General features: G+C 41.0%; 1 protein-coding gene across 1 annotated transcript in view; it reads right to left on the bottom strand.

Moving 5' to 3' along the window:
• Positions 1-12,979, bottom strand: part of SPTBN5 (spectrin beta, non-erythrocytic 5) — a 92,249-nt gene extending 79,270 nt beyond the window's left edge. The window contains exons 1-8 of the mRNA XM_061343779.1: positions 11,999-12,979; positions 9,847-9,963; positions 7,150-7,317; positions 5,860-5,979; positions 4,873-5,030; positions 3,817-4,045; positions 1,219-1,850; positions 116-254 (exon numbers count right to left, since the gene is read on the bottom strand). Coding sequence (XP_061199763.1) covers positions 116-254; positions 1,219-1,850; positions 3,817-4,045; positions 4,873-5,030; positions 5,860-5,979; positions 7,150-7,317; positions 9,847-9,957 — 1,557 coding nt within the window. The 5' untranslated portion in view covers positions 9,958-9,963; positions 11,999-12,979. The remainder of the gene's footprint in view (positions 1-115; positions 255-1,218; positions 1,851-3,816; positions 4,046-4,872; positions 5,031-5,859; positions 5,980-7,149; positions 7,318-9,846; positions 9,964-11,998) is intronic.
• Between the last annotated feature and the right edge of the window lie 4,209 nt (positions 12,980-17,188).

Raw genomic sequence — 17,188 nt, forward strand, 5'->3', positions numbered from 1 at the left:
CAACTGATAAACTTATCTTCTGTTGGCACCAGGCAGTCCCTGGAACATGGGGGCTTTTTTAGGAACACACACTGGTAGCAGTGCAAGCTGTCTGCCAGCTGGGAGGGCTCAGTACCTGCAGCTCTTTCAGCTCCTCTGTAATGGCATCAATGTCCCTCAAGAGGCCCAAAATTTCTTGCATTGTACCCAGGGAGTGTTGTCGTCTCTGCAACTGATCCAGGAGATCCTGCCATTGCTTTGAAATGCTCTTTTGCCTGCAAAGGAAGGGAGAGAAACCACTGATTTGGACCAAAGACTGGGAGATTTGCAGGGCTTTCAGGTTTACAGAAGCTAAATGAATACACACAACTCTTGTCACTAGTGCAAGAGCACAGGCCATGATCACAAAACAGGTCAAAGCAATGTTGTTATTAGTGTCATCATGGAGAGGAATTTTGACTAGCACATCAACTGTCATTGACTTCTTTAAATTTAGACATTGCTTTTCATGGATCCTCATACCTAAAATTCCACATTGCTTTCAATTGGTACAGTGGAAAGGCTTGGAAAAAAATAAGTGGTCTTTAAATGGCTGTTTAAAATAAAAAATTAATCCAAACCATATCATGAGTCACAATCTGATTTTATAAAGAGTTCGATTTACTCTTTTATTATTGCTTTTTTTAGTTTAATTACAGATTTCTGATATTTTCTAAACTTAGAAAAGCATTGAAATACCACAAGGAAATTATTTGTATGGCATTCTTAGTCATTCCTAAATGAGGCTATATTGATAATCTGAGAAGTCATAATTTGCCAAGATTTGCTCCAATCTGGAGTCAATCTGCAAAGACTTTGTGCCTGAACTAATCTGTATCTCCCCAAATTACACACTGAAAAAGAAATCTGATTTGAAATAAAATTTGTCCCCCTGAGCACTTTTGATAAGAGATAGAACTTTTGGCAGAACAAGTATTTTTGTATATAGTGAAAATATCTTAAAACTGTTTCTCGCCAGAAATCAGTCTGAAAGTTTGCTCATTCAAGAAAAAAGTAATTAAAGAACATGAAACATTTGTTTTATCTGCTGAAACTGCTCACAGGTAGAAGAAATTCCTGACAGTTCTACTCATGAGGAAGAGAGATGGTATTCATGGCTACAATTTATTTTCTGTCACTACAGCACAGAATTTCAACTGACTTCAATCACGACTACGGAGTATCACTTCTGTCACTCACTTCTGCATGATTTGATCTTTGCCATGGTAATTCCCCTGGCTGATGACTGTGGCCATTTCATCCAAAGCTGTGAAGCGCTCCCTCCTAGGGAGTACATCTGCCACAATGGCTTCCAGCTTCTTACTTGCAGCCTCCATCCTGTCTACACTCTCTGGCCAGAAGTCCTGCTTCCCAATCACCTTCTTCATGTCTTCTAAGTAAGACTCACGCAGGGCTGCCTTCTTCAGGAACCTCTGAGCTAGCTGTTCCAGCCTTTCTAGCCTCAGCATCTCCTTCTGCAGTGCTTTCCCCCGGCTGTGCTCTGCCTTTTCCAGGATAATCCAATGCTTTTCCACATCCTGTAGCATCCTCCCCTCTGGGGGCAGGTATGGCCGCTGGTTGTTAGCTCTCTGCTTGGTCCTGATGTTGAAAAGATGAGCTTCAATCATGCCCTTCTCTTGATATTTGGGGGGTTTCTCCACAGTGCGGAAGGTCTTGAAGTTGGCCATGAGCAGCCACATTTCCTGAAGAGTGTTAGGGAAATGACGGTCATCCAGTTCTGTCACCTTCTGTTTAATCCATTTCAGGAGGTCAGAGACCATCTGCTCATATAGAAGCTTCAAGTCATCTATCTCCTTCAGGAAGAACACGATCTGTGATGGGAATATAAATGTACAAGCCACATAAGAAGCAGAATGAAGCAAGGTGGATGAACAGAAAACATCACCCTTACAAACCAAGCTTAGGATTCAAACAGTTGTATGTGTGCCAGGAAAATAGTATTTAAGCAGGTTGCCCCAGTTGTCACATTTTTATGCCAATGTAGTGCCAGCTGTCACATCTGAGGGCAGGTGAAAACCCAGAATAACCTTCCATAAAACACGATAAATGAATATTATTTAATGCCTCATTTTAGTTTTTATTTAAGAAAAGGTTAATATTGGAATAAACAGCATGCATGTGGAGACTGCCAGCAGTGCCCCTGCGAGCTGACAAGAAAACAAGAAGCTCAAAGTGAGGATTCAGATTTTTTGTTTGATTATGGAAAAAGTACATTTCTTCCCGCCACTCTCAATCAAAAAAAACCAAACAAAAAAACCCCAGATTGTTTTTCTTTTTTCCATTCTTATTCCTGATCCCCAAACAATTCTGTCCCAATCTCATATGCAGTTACACACTCTTAGCTTCATCACCTTAGAGTGTTAGGAGACCATCCCACAAGATCCTTGTTCTCTCACATGCCCCCAGCAGACTGTGGTCAAGAGCCCCTTCTAAATCTCTTCTGTTGGAGCTGTTTCTCTTTATATAAACTGTTAGAGTGTCTCATAGCCAAAAAAAGGTTTGGTAAGAATGTTAACTTTGATTCAATACTAAATTTCCAAGTCCAGGACATTCATCTCTTTCATTTGTGTTCTGATCTGCCTTGATTTCAAGTTCAGGCAAACACTGGAGTATAGATTTAGAAGGAAATTCATCATGAAATAAAGTGATAGATAGAAATCACTCTTTATAGTTTCCCCTTTTTTTTCATCTTTGTCTTTTTACTTTATTCCTCACCCTAATTTAGTAGTCCTCGTGCAGATGTCAGGTTTAATGCAGAACAATGCTGCCTGCCTCTGAGCCTGCTTGCTCCAACCAGGCAGATTAGTAAGGGAGACGGCACTGAGCAAATACAAGTGGTAATCTGCTTTTATGTGTCAGAAAGTGCACTTGGCAATGAGTAAATGTCACAGTGCTGGAAGAGGAGTAAAACTGCACTAACCTTTAGTTAGAAAAAGCAGCCCATGATATCAGGGCTCCCTTCTGTATTTTTTGCCATTGAACCAGTTCTCACTGAAAGATCTTAGCAAACACATGGCCACCTCACATGGGAGTGAGAAAGGAGATTTGCCTCCTGGAGCTGATTCTCTCTGCCATCCTGGTCACACACGCAGTCTGAACTCAAAGGCTTCCTTGGCACATTCAGGCTTCCCTCCCCAATCCTATTAGTAAATTCAGAGCTGTCTATTCGTGGGGACTAAGGACATGAAGAGATTAACATCTGTCTTGTTCTCCTTCTGAATGTCTGTGTGTGACAGAAATGCAGGGAGACTGGAACGCAGTATTTGCCTGTTTAGGGTTGGTTTGTTTGGTTTGGTTTTTGTTTCCATTTTGTACCTGTCTAAGGTGTTAGAAAGGATGAAGGTTTTCACAGGAAATTAAAATACAAAGTAGTCTCATAGAATTAGCAATCATCTTTCTATTAAATCAGAAAATTGTTGACTAGGCCTGCTTTTGCATAGCAGTAATCCTCCCAAGATAAATGAGGTGTGTGTTGCCTCCAGCTACCTTGGAGCCACACCAGTTCTCAAACAGAAACTGTAAGGTCAAAAAGGGATTAATTTTCATTGAGATAAATGCAATCCCCTTTAGTGATCAGAGTCTACTGACACTTCTCAAGATTCAGGTGATGATAAAAGGTCTTTTAAATAGCTGTGCCATTTGATTCAGTTCAAGTGATCCTGAAGTTGAGCTTGCACACAACCCCCCCCCCCCAAATAACAAAACCCTAAACATTTTCAACATAAATTTATCTTTACATAATTAACTTTTAACTTCTGAAGATAGCAATGCACTTACTTTGTTAAGTCGCTTTTGTATTGTCTGGCCCTGTTTCAGCCTGGAGAAGTAGTGGTAATAGAGTGACACGTAAGTCATTATGGATCTCTCATCTGGGTAGGGCACTGCCACATCCTCAGCATCAAGCAGTTTGCTGATTCCTAGCTCTTTCTCAGCAACATCGAAGGCATTGTTCAGGTTTTTGATGGGCTGGTCCTGCCGCAGTGAGCTATAGTGGATAAGATCAGGCCTGGGCAAGGAGAAGAACAGGGCATGGCAGGGAAGAAAGATTTATGTTTGTTATAAATTCTTTCAGATTATAGACCATAAACTGCTTATTAGTCTAAGGAATGTGATATTACTGTCTGACCTTGAGGTTCATTCAAAAGCATCACCCCTTGCCTACATAAAAGGAAGAAAACTGTCCCTTATGAAGTTGAAGTACAACTTGCAGCAAATCTCTGCCCTTCATTTATTTCTCCTCTTCACTTATGGGTGGAAACCAAAACCCACTGCAGAGGCAATTCTGAAAATGGCAAAGTTACAGGATCCCACCATGGTATCCTACCAGTAGATGCAGCAGAATTTTTAATGGGAGAAGAAATGTTCAAGGTTCTCCCAGTGGTTTTCTCTCCTGCCTTGGGCTGTTTCCTTCATATATTTTCAGAGAAGAGAGAAAGAAAGAGACTGAGAGATTTCTTACTCTATTACGGTTGAATCAGAAGGTATACATGCTCATGAAGTATATACAATAAAACCAGTCTCTAAAATAATAACTTTTGAAAAAGAGCAATGGGAACATGACCGAGGGGCGAAGACCAAATAATGGGCAGCAGTGTTCAGATGATACTCCCTTGGAAATTCAATGTTATGCCCAACTAAAGGAAATACCAAGCAGGAGATTTTGGTCCTTCTTTCCTCAGAGAGAATATTCATTTCAGAAGGGAGAGTCTTCAGTCTGAAGGGGCAAAGAGGGAGTTTGGCAGTTTCTTGACAAATACTTGTAATTCATACCCTGGAGCAAGTGCTGGAGCTGGAAACAGCAATGAGCAACTCCTGAGCTCCATCAGCTCTTACCTGTGAGCATGTATGAGTGCATTGAAGGCCAGCCCATCACTCCAGCTTTTGGAGAAGTCCTTCACATTCACATTGGAATAGCTGGCAGTTTTATGCTGACACCAGAGTAGTAAGGCTTCATTGGCAAATAGAACATCAGCTCTGCCCCCAAATTCTTCCTGTGAAGAGAGCAGGGAAAAGAAAAATCAGTGTGAACCACATACGGAAGTAGCATCAAGGGGTTTACGCTTGTGTTCCCAAAGATCACTTTGTACTACTTCTGTCCTATTCACAAATCCGCTTGCAGACTGTATCTGCCATGAAGGTAGAATGACTTAACATGAAAGCAGAAGTTTTCTATTGAAGTGAATTGAATGAACTCGGAAATTCTAACATGAAAAATGTTTGGGTTTTTTTTTTTTTATGTTTTTCTTCTGTAAGGCTGGTAGAAATCAAGTGGAAAACAAAGTTCAGTTTGTTTGCTTCCTTAGCTGTGATCTAGAATTCAGAAACAAAATAGAGTGTGCACAGGTCTAATGTTAGAAATCATTGACTTTCATATCTTCATCAGATCTTATCCTCCTTGTACTTAGAGTACATGTGAAATAATCTGAAAAAGAATACTTTTTCTTCAGAGAAGGGATAAAGGAGCAGCTTGAAGTTCAAATATAGAGAGAACTGCCATCAAAGAAATTCTGGAGTCAAAAGCCAGTAAAAAGAAGCCAGTTCCTCACTCTCTTCTTTGTGAAGAGATGATTCAAAGGAGAGAGGCTCATTCATAGATGAATGTCCTACCTATCTCCATGTTACTGTTTTCTGTCTCTTTGAGAAAATATAAACTAGGTTCAGTTGGTTTTAGAAATTGCTGGCTGAGTAACCGGGTAATAATAGAAGGTCTGCATGATCAAAATGGTCAAGAAATGTCATCAAAATATCCTCGCCAGGCTTAAACTCTATAAAGTCTCTAAACCACTCTAATTAAGCAAAAAGACGAAGACACCGTTTTACCTTGTCAAGTTTGATAGACGAAATCTGAAATCGAAGTATAATGATCCAGATAAGTCCCAGGATTAAGGTTCTGTCACCATCCACGATGTTCTCAGGACCAATCACTTTCACTTGTACCTGCTAATAAACCAATACCCATTCAGCATAAAAGTACTCATGGCCAGCTCTCTGAAGATAGCTGGTGTAACAAGCTGTTAATGAAGAGGGTGTTCATGCTGTTTCCTTTCTCTATACCTGGGAGCTCCTATGTTCACACCCTAGCTCTCACATGGACCAAAAGAGTTTTAGCAAAAGCAAAGGGATGGTGGTCTGAAAGATTTAAATTTCCTAAAAGGGTTTTGAAAACTTGTATCTGAGGAGAAGAAGGAAACACAGTTCAGTGCTCCTTTCCTCCACAGTGACAGCAGGGCAAACGCCATCTGACTGGTCTCCAGCCAGCTAGTCAGCATGTATCTTGGGCTCGCTAAACAGTACATGGCTGCCTTCTCCACTATTACATGATCAGGAAGCAGGGTTGTAGTTTCTACTATGCCAACAAGGCCATATCTCTTCAAGAAGTCTGAGCATTCTGCACTGGCTCCTGTTATCTGCATGATCCTGTCTCTGGAGGCTGGACTTACAAGCAACGGTTGGTTGGCTCAGCTGGCAGAGCCTGGATGTGCACATACCACCGGGCCTTACACAGTGTATATCCTTAGCAGTGATGTGTTAGCTGGAGCCCTGTGCTGAATCTGCATTTGTTTTTTAGTTAGCAAAAATCCAGACATTATGCACTTTCCCACATCTATTGCTATGAAACTCCTCAGCTCCTTCAGAATTCATGGCACAGAGTTTTGTGCGATGATTTTCCAAAGAGGTCTAGAATGAATTGTGTGCTCAGAAATGAAAAAGAAATTACATACTGACTTGTAGCTGAAATAAGGATGCACAACTAGAATAAATAAACTCACTGCAATAACTTGTTGATACTGTTAGAATCATTTTTTACCAGGTATCTTCACCTTTGGCTAATGATGTCTGCTCTCCCCCAGCATGTGGGAGAACACAACAACTAGAAAGAGAAATACAGTACATTTTCATTTAGATGTGACTTGTTTGGGGGGATCATTAGTTGTTTATGAGTCATGTTACTCAAATAACAGAGAAATTAAAATCTGATTACTTTTTTTCTTTCAATAAAAACCCTTGCCTGTCTTCAAAGATTATCTCATTGTGTATTAGAGGCAGATATTATAATTAGTTAGTAACATACATAAACTGTTGTGATCTCTAATATCAATATTAACTTACCTTGGATTTCAGAAATGTGATGGCTTTGCTGTTGTTCTCTAGAAAATGCACTCTCATCTTTCCCCGGTTTGGTCTGGGCAAAGCTTCTCCAGAGAGCAACTCCAGGAGTTGCATAAGAGAGATGCCATCCTTCAAGTCTGTGTAAATATCTTGTATCTCGATATTTGCCTGTGAAGACCAGTCAGACAGTACCAACTCTGGCTGAACCTTTGGCTAGCAGACCCCTTTACTTCTAATACTAAACAACACCTTCTTGCTGTTTCACCGAGTTATGTCAGTGCATGTGTGTGAAAAGTGATGAACCTGAATTCACAAAATATGGATTTGCAGCAAGGCTGACATTATTTATGAAAGCAGGCATAAGTGAAGGAACACAAAACCCACAACTGAGCAAATATAGAAAAAAAAAAGCAGAAGATTTTAAGAAGTAAAATAGAAACCAGCATTTTCAAAATCAAACATTTTGGAAATGCTGACATTTTTACTTCAATGCAAATGAATCTTTCAATCTTTTTATTTTGAGCAATGTGTTCCATTTAAAAATTGAGCTGGCAATCCCATTCATAGACTTGTTTTTTACTCAATTCACTCAATAAAGTCCATTATGTCCTGCTTGGAGCTGTGCTGCCACCCAAATTATCCATATCTTTAGGCGGAGTCTCACACTAAGTGAAAGATTACGTTCTCTTACAAAAATGTATTTCATTGCTGCCAGTGCTGAAGTCACCCAGTGCTTAGGTGATACAACATGACATAGTGTGTACTCTGACCTAACAAGAACTTGCCTTGGGTGTTTCCTTTTGGCCTTATGCCATTAACCATCTAAAGTGTCATTAAAATATCCAGCAATAATTTACTGTGATTCTGAAATCACAGTAAATAATCTTTCTTTAAATAGTCTTCAGAAAAAAGAAAATAAAAATAAAAATAAAAAATGAAATAGCTTTTTAAATTTAAAAATAGTTACATGTAGGGGCAAAAAAAGGACAAATAATAGACAAGTGCTTTTTCACTCCTGACCAATTATTAATCAGTTTAACAGATCTTTTCTCCAGAGAAAAAAAAAAACAGCGAAAGTGCAAAAGCAACTCAGAGAAACTTTCAGTCTGTGCTGTGTGTGGAACAAGAATTTACAACTTTCTCTGACTCATTATATCCATGAAAAACTCCCTGTTTAGTCACCAACTTTACTTCTTTTTGCATATTAAATAAACTTAAAACTGTGCCTCTGGTATATTACCATAAAAGAAGTCAAAAGTTGTTATATTCTGTGACACCTCTATAAATGAAGAATAGTTCCATTAAAATTTGTAAAGATACAGTCTTCGTATGTCTGCTTTATGCCTCACCCAGCAGTAATTTTAATAGCTTTGTTGCATCAGTCTTCTCATAAAGATACCCATCACAGATTGCTTAACAAATTCAATCCAGTAGTATCCTTAGCACTACACTTGAAGTAGTCAACAGTGCAACTGGGAATACTGTAGTGTCCTGCAGTATGACCCAATCACATTAAAGTATGTGCTGAAAAGCTGAGACTACATTGCTGAGAAGACCTAGATAAGCAGTCAGTCTCTGCACCACTTCTTACCGTATATGGTTTGGAATGCTCTCACAGGCTTTTTCCCCTCATGCTTTTATGATACATGAACAAGTACTGTGCAGGAAGTCCAGACTGACATTTTGATCTTTGAACTTGAAGGTGTTTTTAAAATGAGAAGGTAGATATATCTGTAGCTAAACAAAAATCACTTCCTACACTGTAAAACCCTAGCTTTCTGCAGGTATGAGAACGTGTTTTGTGTTATTCTCTCACAGTAAGAAAAAGAAACTGAAAAGTTTATTGTGCTCTGAGGGAGCCTTTGCACCAATCATCAACTTAAAACATGACGCTGAAAAAAAATGCATGCAGCTCTGAAGCATCATATAATAATGATGACCTAGAATGGAACTACGACTCCTGGTCTTGCCTGGTGTTGCCAAAGTTCATTTTCATTAATATCAGCTACAGACTCTAAAAAAGGGAACTGGTTTTAGATGATTTAATTCCCTACTGTGACACAGCTACATCATTTTTGCCTCAAATCAGTGTATCTGCAAATAAGTCCTTTTGGAATATACCTGAGTTCCCTTGCAAACACAAATCAGCTGTACAGTAGCTCTGAAGCTTTTTTGGAAGTCTGAGTCCTACTGAAAACAGATTGGTCTATACTTGCATGGTAGTATGTCTGACTGAAATTGCTATACTTAATGCAACTTTTCAGAGTCATTGAGCACACTGATCAGGCAAAGCAGGAAGTCTTAAATTTCAGCTGGGCAACTAGGAATTCAGCATTGTTTGGGGAAGTGCAGACATTTGCAGATGCTTTACTTGTAGGAAATACAAGAGAAAATAAAGATCTTCGTCTGAGATAATCAGCAAGATACAGGGGACATCACAATATGACAGGGTTATATACATCTGCAAAGTGAAACCTGGTTTCAGGGAAGACTGGAAACATGGACAACTGAGACAGATGTAAGGTAAAAGTTGTAGGCTGGAGCATTCTGATTAGTCAGTCTTCCATGCTGGCATATATGTGTAATGACAACAGTAAAGAAAAATATGTAAAAAATCACATAAGAAAAGAATACAGTGGGTGAGATAAATGAAATAAAAATCAGGGAAAAAAATGCCAGATTGAAGGAGCTACCTACATTATTCCTGAAGAAGACATTATTCATCCAGTTGGTGAAGGTTTTCTTTTGCATGGACATACGCTGCTCCTGCAGCTTTTTGATGTGGTCTTTTTCATATTCCGTACCCATGGTCACCTAGGAACTGGTGAGGTGCTGAGAGCTGAAGAGATCTGCCTGGCCAGCTACAAAAAGCAATAACATTCCCAGTGTACGCAGGGAACCCAGCCCTAACAGGTACAAGATTCAATACCACACCCGGTATAATACCTTAATTTCCTTTTGATTGTACTTTGTACTTTAATTTCACTCAACTTCAGTTTTATTGTACTTGAGTTCTCCCTTTTGAAATGCATCTCTAATTTCAGGATGAAAATGTAGCATGTATCTGTGCAGCTTGCTTTCTTTCAGTCTCCCCCCAACCACTTGCTCCCATGAGGAGTCCCGTGATCTGAAAGCCATCAATAGCTTCTTTGAATGTGCTGGTAGCACAAGACAGAGAACTGACCTTAGACCCTGTCAGAAAGAGGGGTCTGCAAATCACTTCCAATGCAGTGCTCTAAAGGGTGTTACGTTCTTTGAGGAATGATTGAGATGCTGCTCTTGGCTTTCAGACCACAGCATTCCCAACAGAAACCAAATAGCTGCTTAGAAAGGAAATGGAACCAACTTAGTTCTTTCCTCTCGTGAGTTCATAGTTCGCATATCCATCACTGTAAGGATGGTGACACATAATTGCATGGACAAGCTCCCAGACTGGGAGCCAGGAAGCTTCCCTAGGCTGCCATACACTTGTCTGCCTCATCCATATCAATGAAAAATCAGGCTTGTAATTCAATACAGCGCCCAACTGAACATTCAGGAAGATTAGATAGGAGGAGTCTTCCCTTTAGAGCCTGTGACACAATAAATTAGGTATCAGCTCAACAAACAGCTCTTTTGGAGTCATTTCACGTATGATGTAAACCTGTAACAGCAGTGACCAAGCTGTTACAAAGGCAAGAGAATAATTTAAAACTATCAGTGTAAAATTCATAGCTTCAGACACCTCTAGCGACCAGATATCATCTGCTTGGACTACTGCTATAGCTCTAAGTATCACCTGGATATCAGCCTAGCTGTGAAACCAAGAAACCTCCCCAGGAGGGAGAGGAGAGAGGTGTCTGCTACTGTCAACCCACTGCAAAGAGAGAAGGGAATGAAAAGTGAATACCTGACAAACTGCAGAGGTGTGGAGCAGGGTGACCTGCTTCCTGAATATTGTGTGCCCGCTTGTGAGGGCCCAGTTCTGAGCTCTGTGTTCTCTTCATCAAACATGAAATATTGAAAAAAAAACATTTTCTATCCTAGCATGAGAAGACAGCAATAGGCAACTAGCAACAGCAGTCACTGCAAATGGGAAGTTGCTTGTTTGATAGTTCACTGTGATCTAATAAATATGAAAAATGTTGCTGTTTTACAAGATGGAAAGCTATGGGAAGTGCAGAAGCAATGATTTCTTTACTGCATTTTCTACATTTTTTTTTGCCCCAGATGTTTCTTAACCCCCAGTACTTGACTTTGGCAAACTAGGCACAGCACTGGAACCTGACAATTCAGCAGCAACACAGGGAAGGTTCACGAACACAGATGAAAGCCTTAAGAAGAATTTAGCAAAGTTTGAAATAAAACTACAAAGAAGATCCTCATAATATTTTCTTATCTTTTGGGCTAGTTCAGCACTGCCTACTTGCTCCATCTGGAGCACAGATATTCAAATAATTGCCTTTCCCTGCCAGCAGGGCGATATTAACTCCCCCCCATGTAATAAGACCCTATAGTTAACCCATATCACAGTGCCATTTCTGAATTTGCCGCATAGTTCTCAGAATGTCTGCAGGCTCCTTTTTTGAAAAGGGTTGTTGTTCAGCATTGCTGCCACCCTGGACAATGACCAAACTGATTTCATTCAGGTGCAAAGGAAGATTATTTGTTGAGCTACACACAACAGCTGGCCTGTTTTATTAAATTAAGTTAGAAATGCTCCCTGCATTGGTAGATGACTAGCCAAGACAGGTCTGTAATAGACTATCTGCATTTGCAGGATGTAAAGGCAGTGCTAAGAGCCAGAGCTGGCTAGAATGATGCATTACCAGAAAAAAAGATCAAAAAACATTAAAAAAAATGGACTTACTCGGGTTTGGAGGAACTCCTTTTTGCATTCAGCAGTTGGTCACTCTGGAGAATGACTTTCAGTTGTAGATCCACTCCTATTCCTACTTCAGCTTGCTCTTTTCATGCAAAGTGACCTTTGAATTCAGACACAGAGACCAAGTATTTATGATCTACCTATGAACCTCTCATCTGATCTAAAGGAAGTAACCCATCGGAACACCATGAGTAAAGGTTGTAACAGGCCTTTTCCAATCCTTACATTCAAAAATAATGTACGAATGGCACCAAAATTGCTACAAAGCAGTGAAAATAGTCATCCACCATGGTGATGCTTTGATAAAGAGCATCTTCCACAATTGCACTGAAGGCTCTGACTGATCACAGGCTGCTTTTCTAAAGGAATTATTACCTGGGAAACTGAACTTGACAGTGCCATCTGAAAATGACAGAAGGAAAGCACAGCAGAGGGTACAAAGATCAGGGCAATTCCCAAGTGGTTAAATTGGGATACAACAAATGAGAAGGTGAAATTGTGAAGCGTCAGGAATTTTCCAGTCACTGTTTTGAAGAAGCTGATGTACACAGATACCTGCTGCGGGCAGGACAAACTGGGATCAAGCTGGCAGTGTCAGCTGGTTCCAAAGTTTACCATTGATGGGTTTCTTGTTAACAACAAAAGAGAAAATAATTCTGGTAACTTACACAGCAACGAGTCTTTTGTCTCTCTTACAAGGTCGCGCAAGCACAAAACTTACTGACCTGGCATTGTTGCCAGGAACCAGAGGGTTGCTGCTGGGAAACACTACTAGAAAACAGGCAGGCATCTGAAATCAGAAGCTGTAAATGAAGATGTCCAGCTTGGAGATGAGGAAATAGCAGTATTTTGCCTTCTGGCAAGTGTAGTTTAGTTAGCATACAAAGTGATGGGAGAAAACACATAAGAAGAAATGAATGAGTCCCCCAGAACTCAGTAAAGATGAAACGTTATGAACTAAATTTGTATCTTCATAATAAGATACAAGAGATTTCTCATAAAAGAGAAATGTCATACATAGTGTCACATAAGACTGCTAAAAACAAAAAGCCAAATACAGGTATTACTCAAAACATTCCCTTCAAATTTCTGGACTTGGGTTCACCAAACAACTAATACAATGTGATCCTTAATGATCATTAAATGTGATCAGGATGACAGGAGGAGGAGAGTGATATGAATTCAGTAACTACCTACATCTCTTCTGTAAGCTCACTGTCTGGTTATAATTCCACTCCTCTTTTCTGTCTTGATTTTTGTTATACCTACCTTCTTCTGAGGGCAGGGTTATAGGCTGTTGTCTTAAATATGGTATAGGTTGGCTAGGTTGTGTGTGTTAAGAAAATGTCCTCGCTCTTATCAAATAGAAGGTAGAGGACCAGTGGGTGAATTGGCCCTGGATGAAGGAAGCATTTCTCCCTACTGCAAGTTAATTATTTTCTAAACAATTAAATGTGTGAAACACTGGCTTTGCTCTTATGACAATACAAGGCAATCAAAGATCCGGTATACAATTTCACTAACTCCTGAATATCAATCTCCATTTGTAGTATCTATCTCAGTTCGAAGTTAAAATGGCGGGTGTTGATGTGACACTGATAAAGGCATTTCCTTGGTTATTTATATCCTAATAAAGTAAGAGCAAGGACACAACAATATTTGTGTGCAGCTTCCCGGCGTGCCAAGGGAAAAATCACCCCACCACCTCTCTTGCTGCCTTCGCAGGGAAAGGGAGCCCTGCCACTGGCCTCAGGAAGAAGGGCCCCCAAAGCACACTCCCTTTGCCCTGTTTTCAGTCTAAAGTGGTTTTCCACAATGGCAGCAGCATTTTCTTAAGAGGAAGGACCCTGATGTGGGGTTTCCCTCTGCAAAGCAGCAGCCATGCAAGACGTGTTGGTTTTTTTCAGCACCCTTTCTTATCTGCCCACAGTCTTGTCAAGAGGGAAACAGAGACTGGAAATCAAACAAACCTGACACCCAAGCAGCCTGGTTTGCAGCCCTAAAGCTGCTCTGCTCCTAAGCGCTTCCCCCATTGCTCTGCTACTCCTGGAAACACCATGTAAAACAAAGAGGGATGTGGCGCTTCCTTCATAGCTATTTGAAATTCTATTTGTTGTTGGTGGGTTTTTTGTTTAAATATAGTGCTCTTCCTCCCACAGCTCGTATGTGAATTCCTGCTATCTAAGATGGGAAGAAATCTTTAATCCCCTGTTACAAAGAGCATTAAAGTGACAGTCACTGGCAGAGGACTGGTAGAGGGTTGCAGATGCAAGTTTGCTGACCTGAGTGACAGCTGATCTCCATGAGCTGTCCCAGGACAGCAGATCCCTGGTCCTGTAGAGCTATAGAGTTCTCCCTGGCCCTGGGCTTCCCCCATCAATGCACTTGCCCACTGGGATCAGGAGTCTCCCTGAAGGGAATACATTGCTACAGGTGGGTGCAGATGCCTTCATGTTTGAAAACATCCCTACATAAGGCCATTCAGAGCAGAGCTGACACTCCTGTAACTGAATGACCCCCTCATTGCACCAAACTAACACGTTTATGTTCTGACCTGTCAATGAGCAAAGTCAGCCCTGACTTAAAAGCCATGTGGCCATACTCTTGCCTGCTCTTGCAGAGGACTGAGTTTATTTACATGACTCAGGTGAAAGGTTTGGCACAGCCCATCACCCTCCATTGCATAAGCTTTGCATACACATGCTCCTCCTGAAGGTATTGTGATAATCCTGTCTGATCTCTGCTAGGGGGAAGGTTCCCCAAATCTCAAAGAAAACAAGTATGTTAAGTGCAAACACATGGATGACAGCTCAGCCCTGTACCTCCCACTGTGTCTCCAGCCATGTTGCTTCCACATGTAAGAGTCTCAAAACAACATCTGGGCCTTGACTCTGTGGAGCAGGAAGGCAGCCCCTGCTCTGGGCCATGGTCTTGCAGCCTACATTGTGCCAAGTAAGCTGCCTGGGGCCAACAGCCTGGGTCCCACAAGCAGCCCTCCTCCCTTCCACCCTCCCCAGCTGCAGAAAACAGCTCATATTCAGTCTCATCAAGGCATTGGGGATATAGGTGAGATGAACTATGATCCCAGAATATTTCATGAACACATCTTGAATTTCAGTGAATCTTAAGATGTAGTCGTGGCACAGAGGAGCTATGCTTTGGATACTGAGAACACCAGAGAGCAGCAGGCAGTAATTATTGCAAGAAGCTTTTTGCTCATTTAGGATAGTAAGGCTGAAGAAAAGTTGGGGAGTTAGTCAAAATCAGCTTAGGAGAGGCATGGACCTCTCCAGCTGTCAGCCTGCACTGATTCCCTGCTTCCACAGGCCTCTCAGCTGAACTTTGTCCCTAAATAGATAAATACTTCTCTCAGCTTCTCTTCCCAAGGGGCTCCAGCTCACCATCCCCAAGTAACCCCTATGTGTCCCCCACATACCTGCCTTCCCAGCGTTGATGTCACCCAGATGTGAGCAGAGGGGTCCCCAGTGGATGGAGCCCCAGCTCTTCTTAAAGCTGAGCTCTGCCTGGAAGATCTAAACCGGCATCCCAGGATGCTGGGTTGTTATAAACCTCAGCCTCCCCGTGCTCTAGTCTAAACTAGAAGTTGCTTTTCTCTTTGAATAGTTGGCTAGCGGCAACATGACATCAACAGGGAGCAGAATTCAAGCAGAACAGACGAATTACATCATCCAAAGGAACTGGAGCCCCTCACTGCATTTGAAAAAGAGGATGACTTAAAACAAAATCAGATGGATTTATTTTTCCTGGCACGAAGCAGCTCAGTCATCTTTTTGAAACAGAAAATATACATTTGCTTGTTTAGTCATGAATTAAAGACATTTTCTCCTCAGAGCTGTTTATATTATCTTGACATTTTCCTTTTGTTTCTGAACCTCAAATAGTTAACATAAGGGCTTCAAAGTCTTTGCGGGATGAACACATGGGACACAGGACTTTAATTCTCTTTCCACTTCATCCATAGATAAAGGGTTTCAAGTGACAGAATAGCCTTAGTATTTTGAACATCAAACCGAAAATTGGCCTCAGAAATCACTGTGTTGGCAATGCCAGATCTAACCAATGTATCTTTATCATCTGGCTCTGATGTTTTAACTTTTATTCACTGCTACTAAAGAAGACCACTGCATGAAGGCGAAACTTGTCCTTTACAGCTGCATTTTAGGAGGTTGGTTGTATACTGGAGTGGTAAAGCATTTAGCTTTATTTATGGCTGAAACAAAATTGTGAGACTTACATGCAGATTGGCATCCAGCACCGTTTGTGCCAGAGGACTGCACCCTATCCACAAGGGTAGTGTATGCTGTGGTGTACTCTCAGGTTTTGGTCCCCCACTGTCACAATCAGCAGATTACTGACTACACTTACAGCTCCCTTCCAGCCCGGCTATCCCAGTTTCACTGTGATGACCACCCAGTCGTGTGGAATGATTGAGAGTAGTTGGCAAAAGACACAGCATTGTACAAACAGTCAACATTAGGGGTGGGAATTTTAGCAGACAAGAGATGAAATAGGGCAGTGCAAAATGAAGGAAAATTGCAGTTACTCTTCACCATAGGCTAAAATTGCCAAGCAGTGAACTTCCTGGTTATAGTACATTGTCATCTAATGGTTTATTTTCAGACTAGACATGAAATGAATGCATTTTGAGAAAAAATACAGAATGATCTGAAATCACTAAGCAGCTGTTCAAAAAATTATAGTCAGAAATCTTATAGTGCATCTGAAATACAGCATCTGGTGAGAGGTATGTACCATCCATGTAAAATGAGCTACTTTCACTACAATGAAATTTTCAGAGTTCCAGACTGAAGCTGAATATAGGTGGCCAAACTAGCATCATCTTGGAAAGAACATGGACAAGCCATCTGAGGCAGAAGAACAAGGTAGACCTGGCACTGAGTTTCCAGTATTCACTGGACCAGAAAGCAACTGAAAGCACCTTCATGCTAGCACCTCAAATCTGTTCTAGCATGAAGTCCTGTGGGGAAAAGGAGAAGAACCTATTTCAATACCATGGTTTTCACATGAGAAGGTATTTTTTTCTCTCAGTGGTCAGAAAAGCCATATAGATACAGCACTTCTGAATATATCTGTGATAAAACATGTACACCTCTTTCTGTGTTTGGATCAGTACTGGTGTTTGCTGAGTTTGGG

This window comes from Neopsephotus bourkii, unplaced genomic scaffold (genome assembly GCF_033783945.1).
Source record: "Neopsephotus bourkii isolate Nb327-2 ecotype Australia unplaced genomic scaffold, CSIRO-AGI_Nbou_v1 NB_1825, whole genome shotgun sequence".
In the NCBI taxonomy this organism is placed as follows: domain Eukaryota; kingdom Metazoa; phylum Chordata; class Aves; order Psittaciformes; family Psittacidae; genus Neopsephotus; species Neopsephotus bourkii.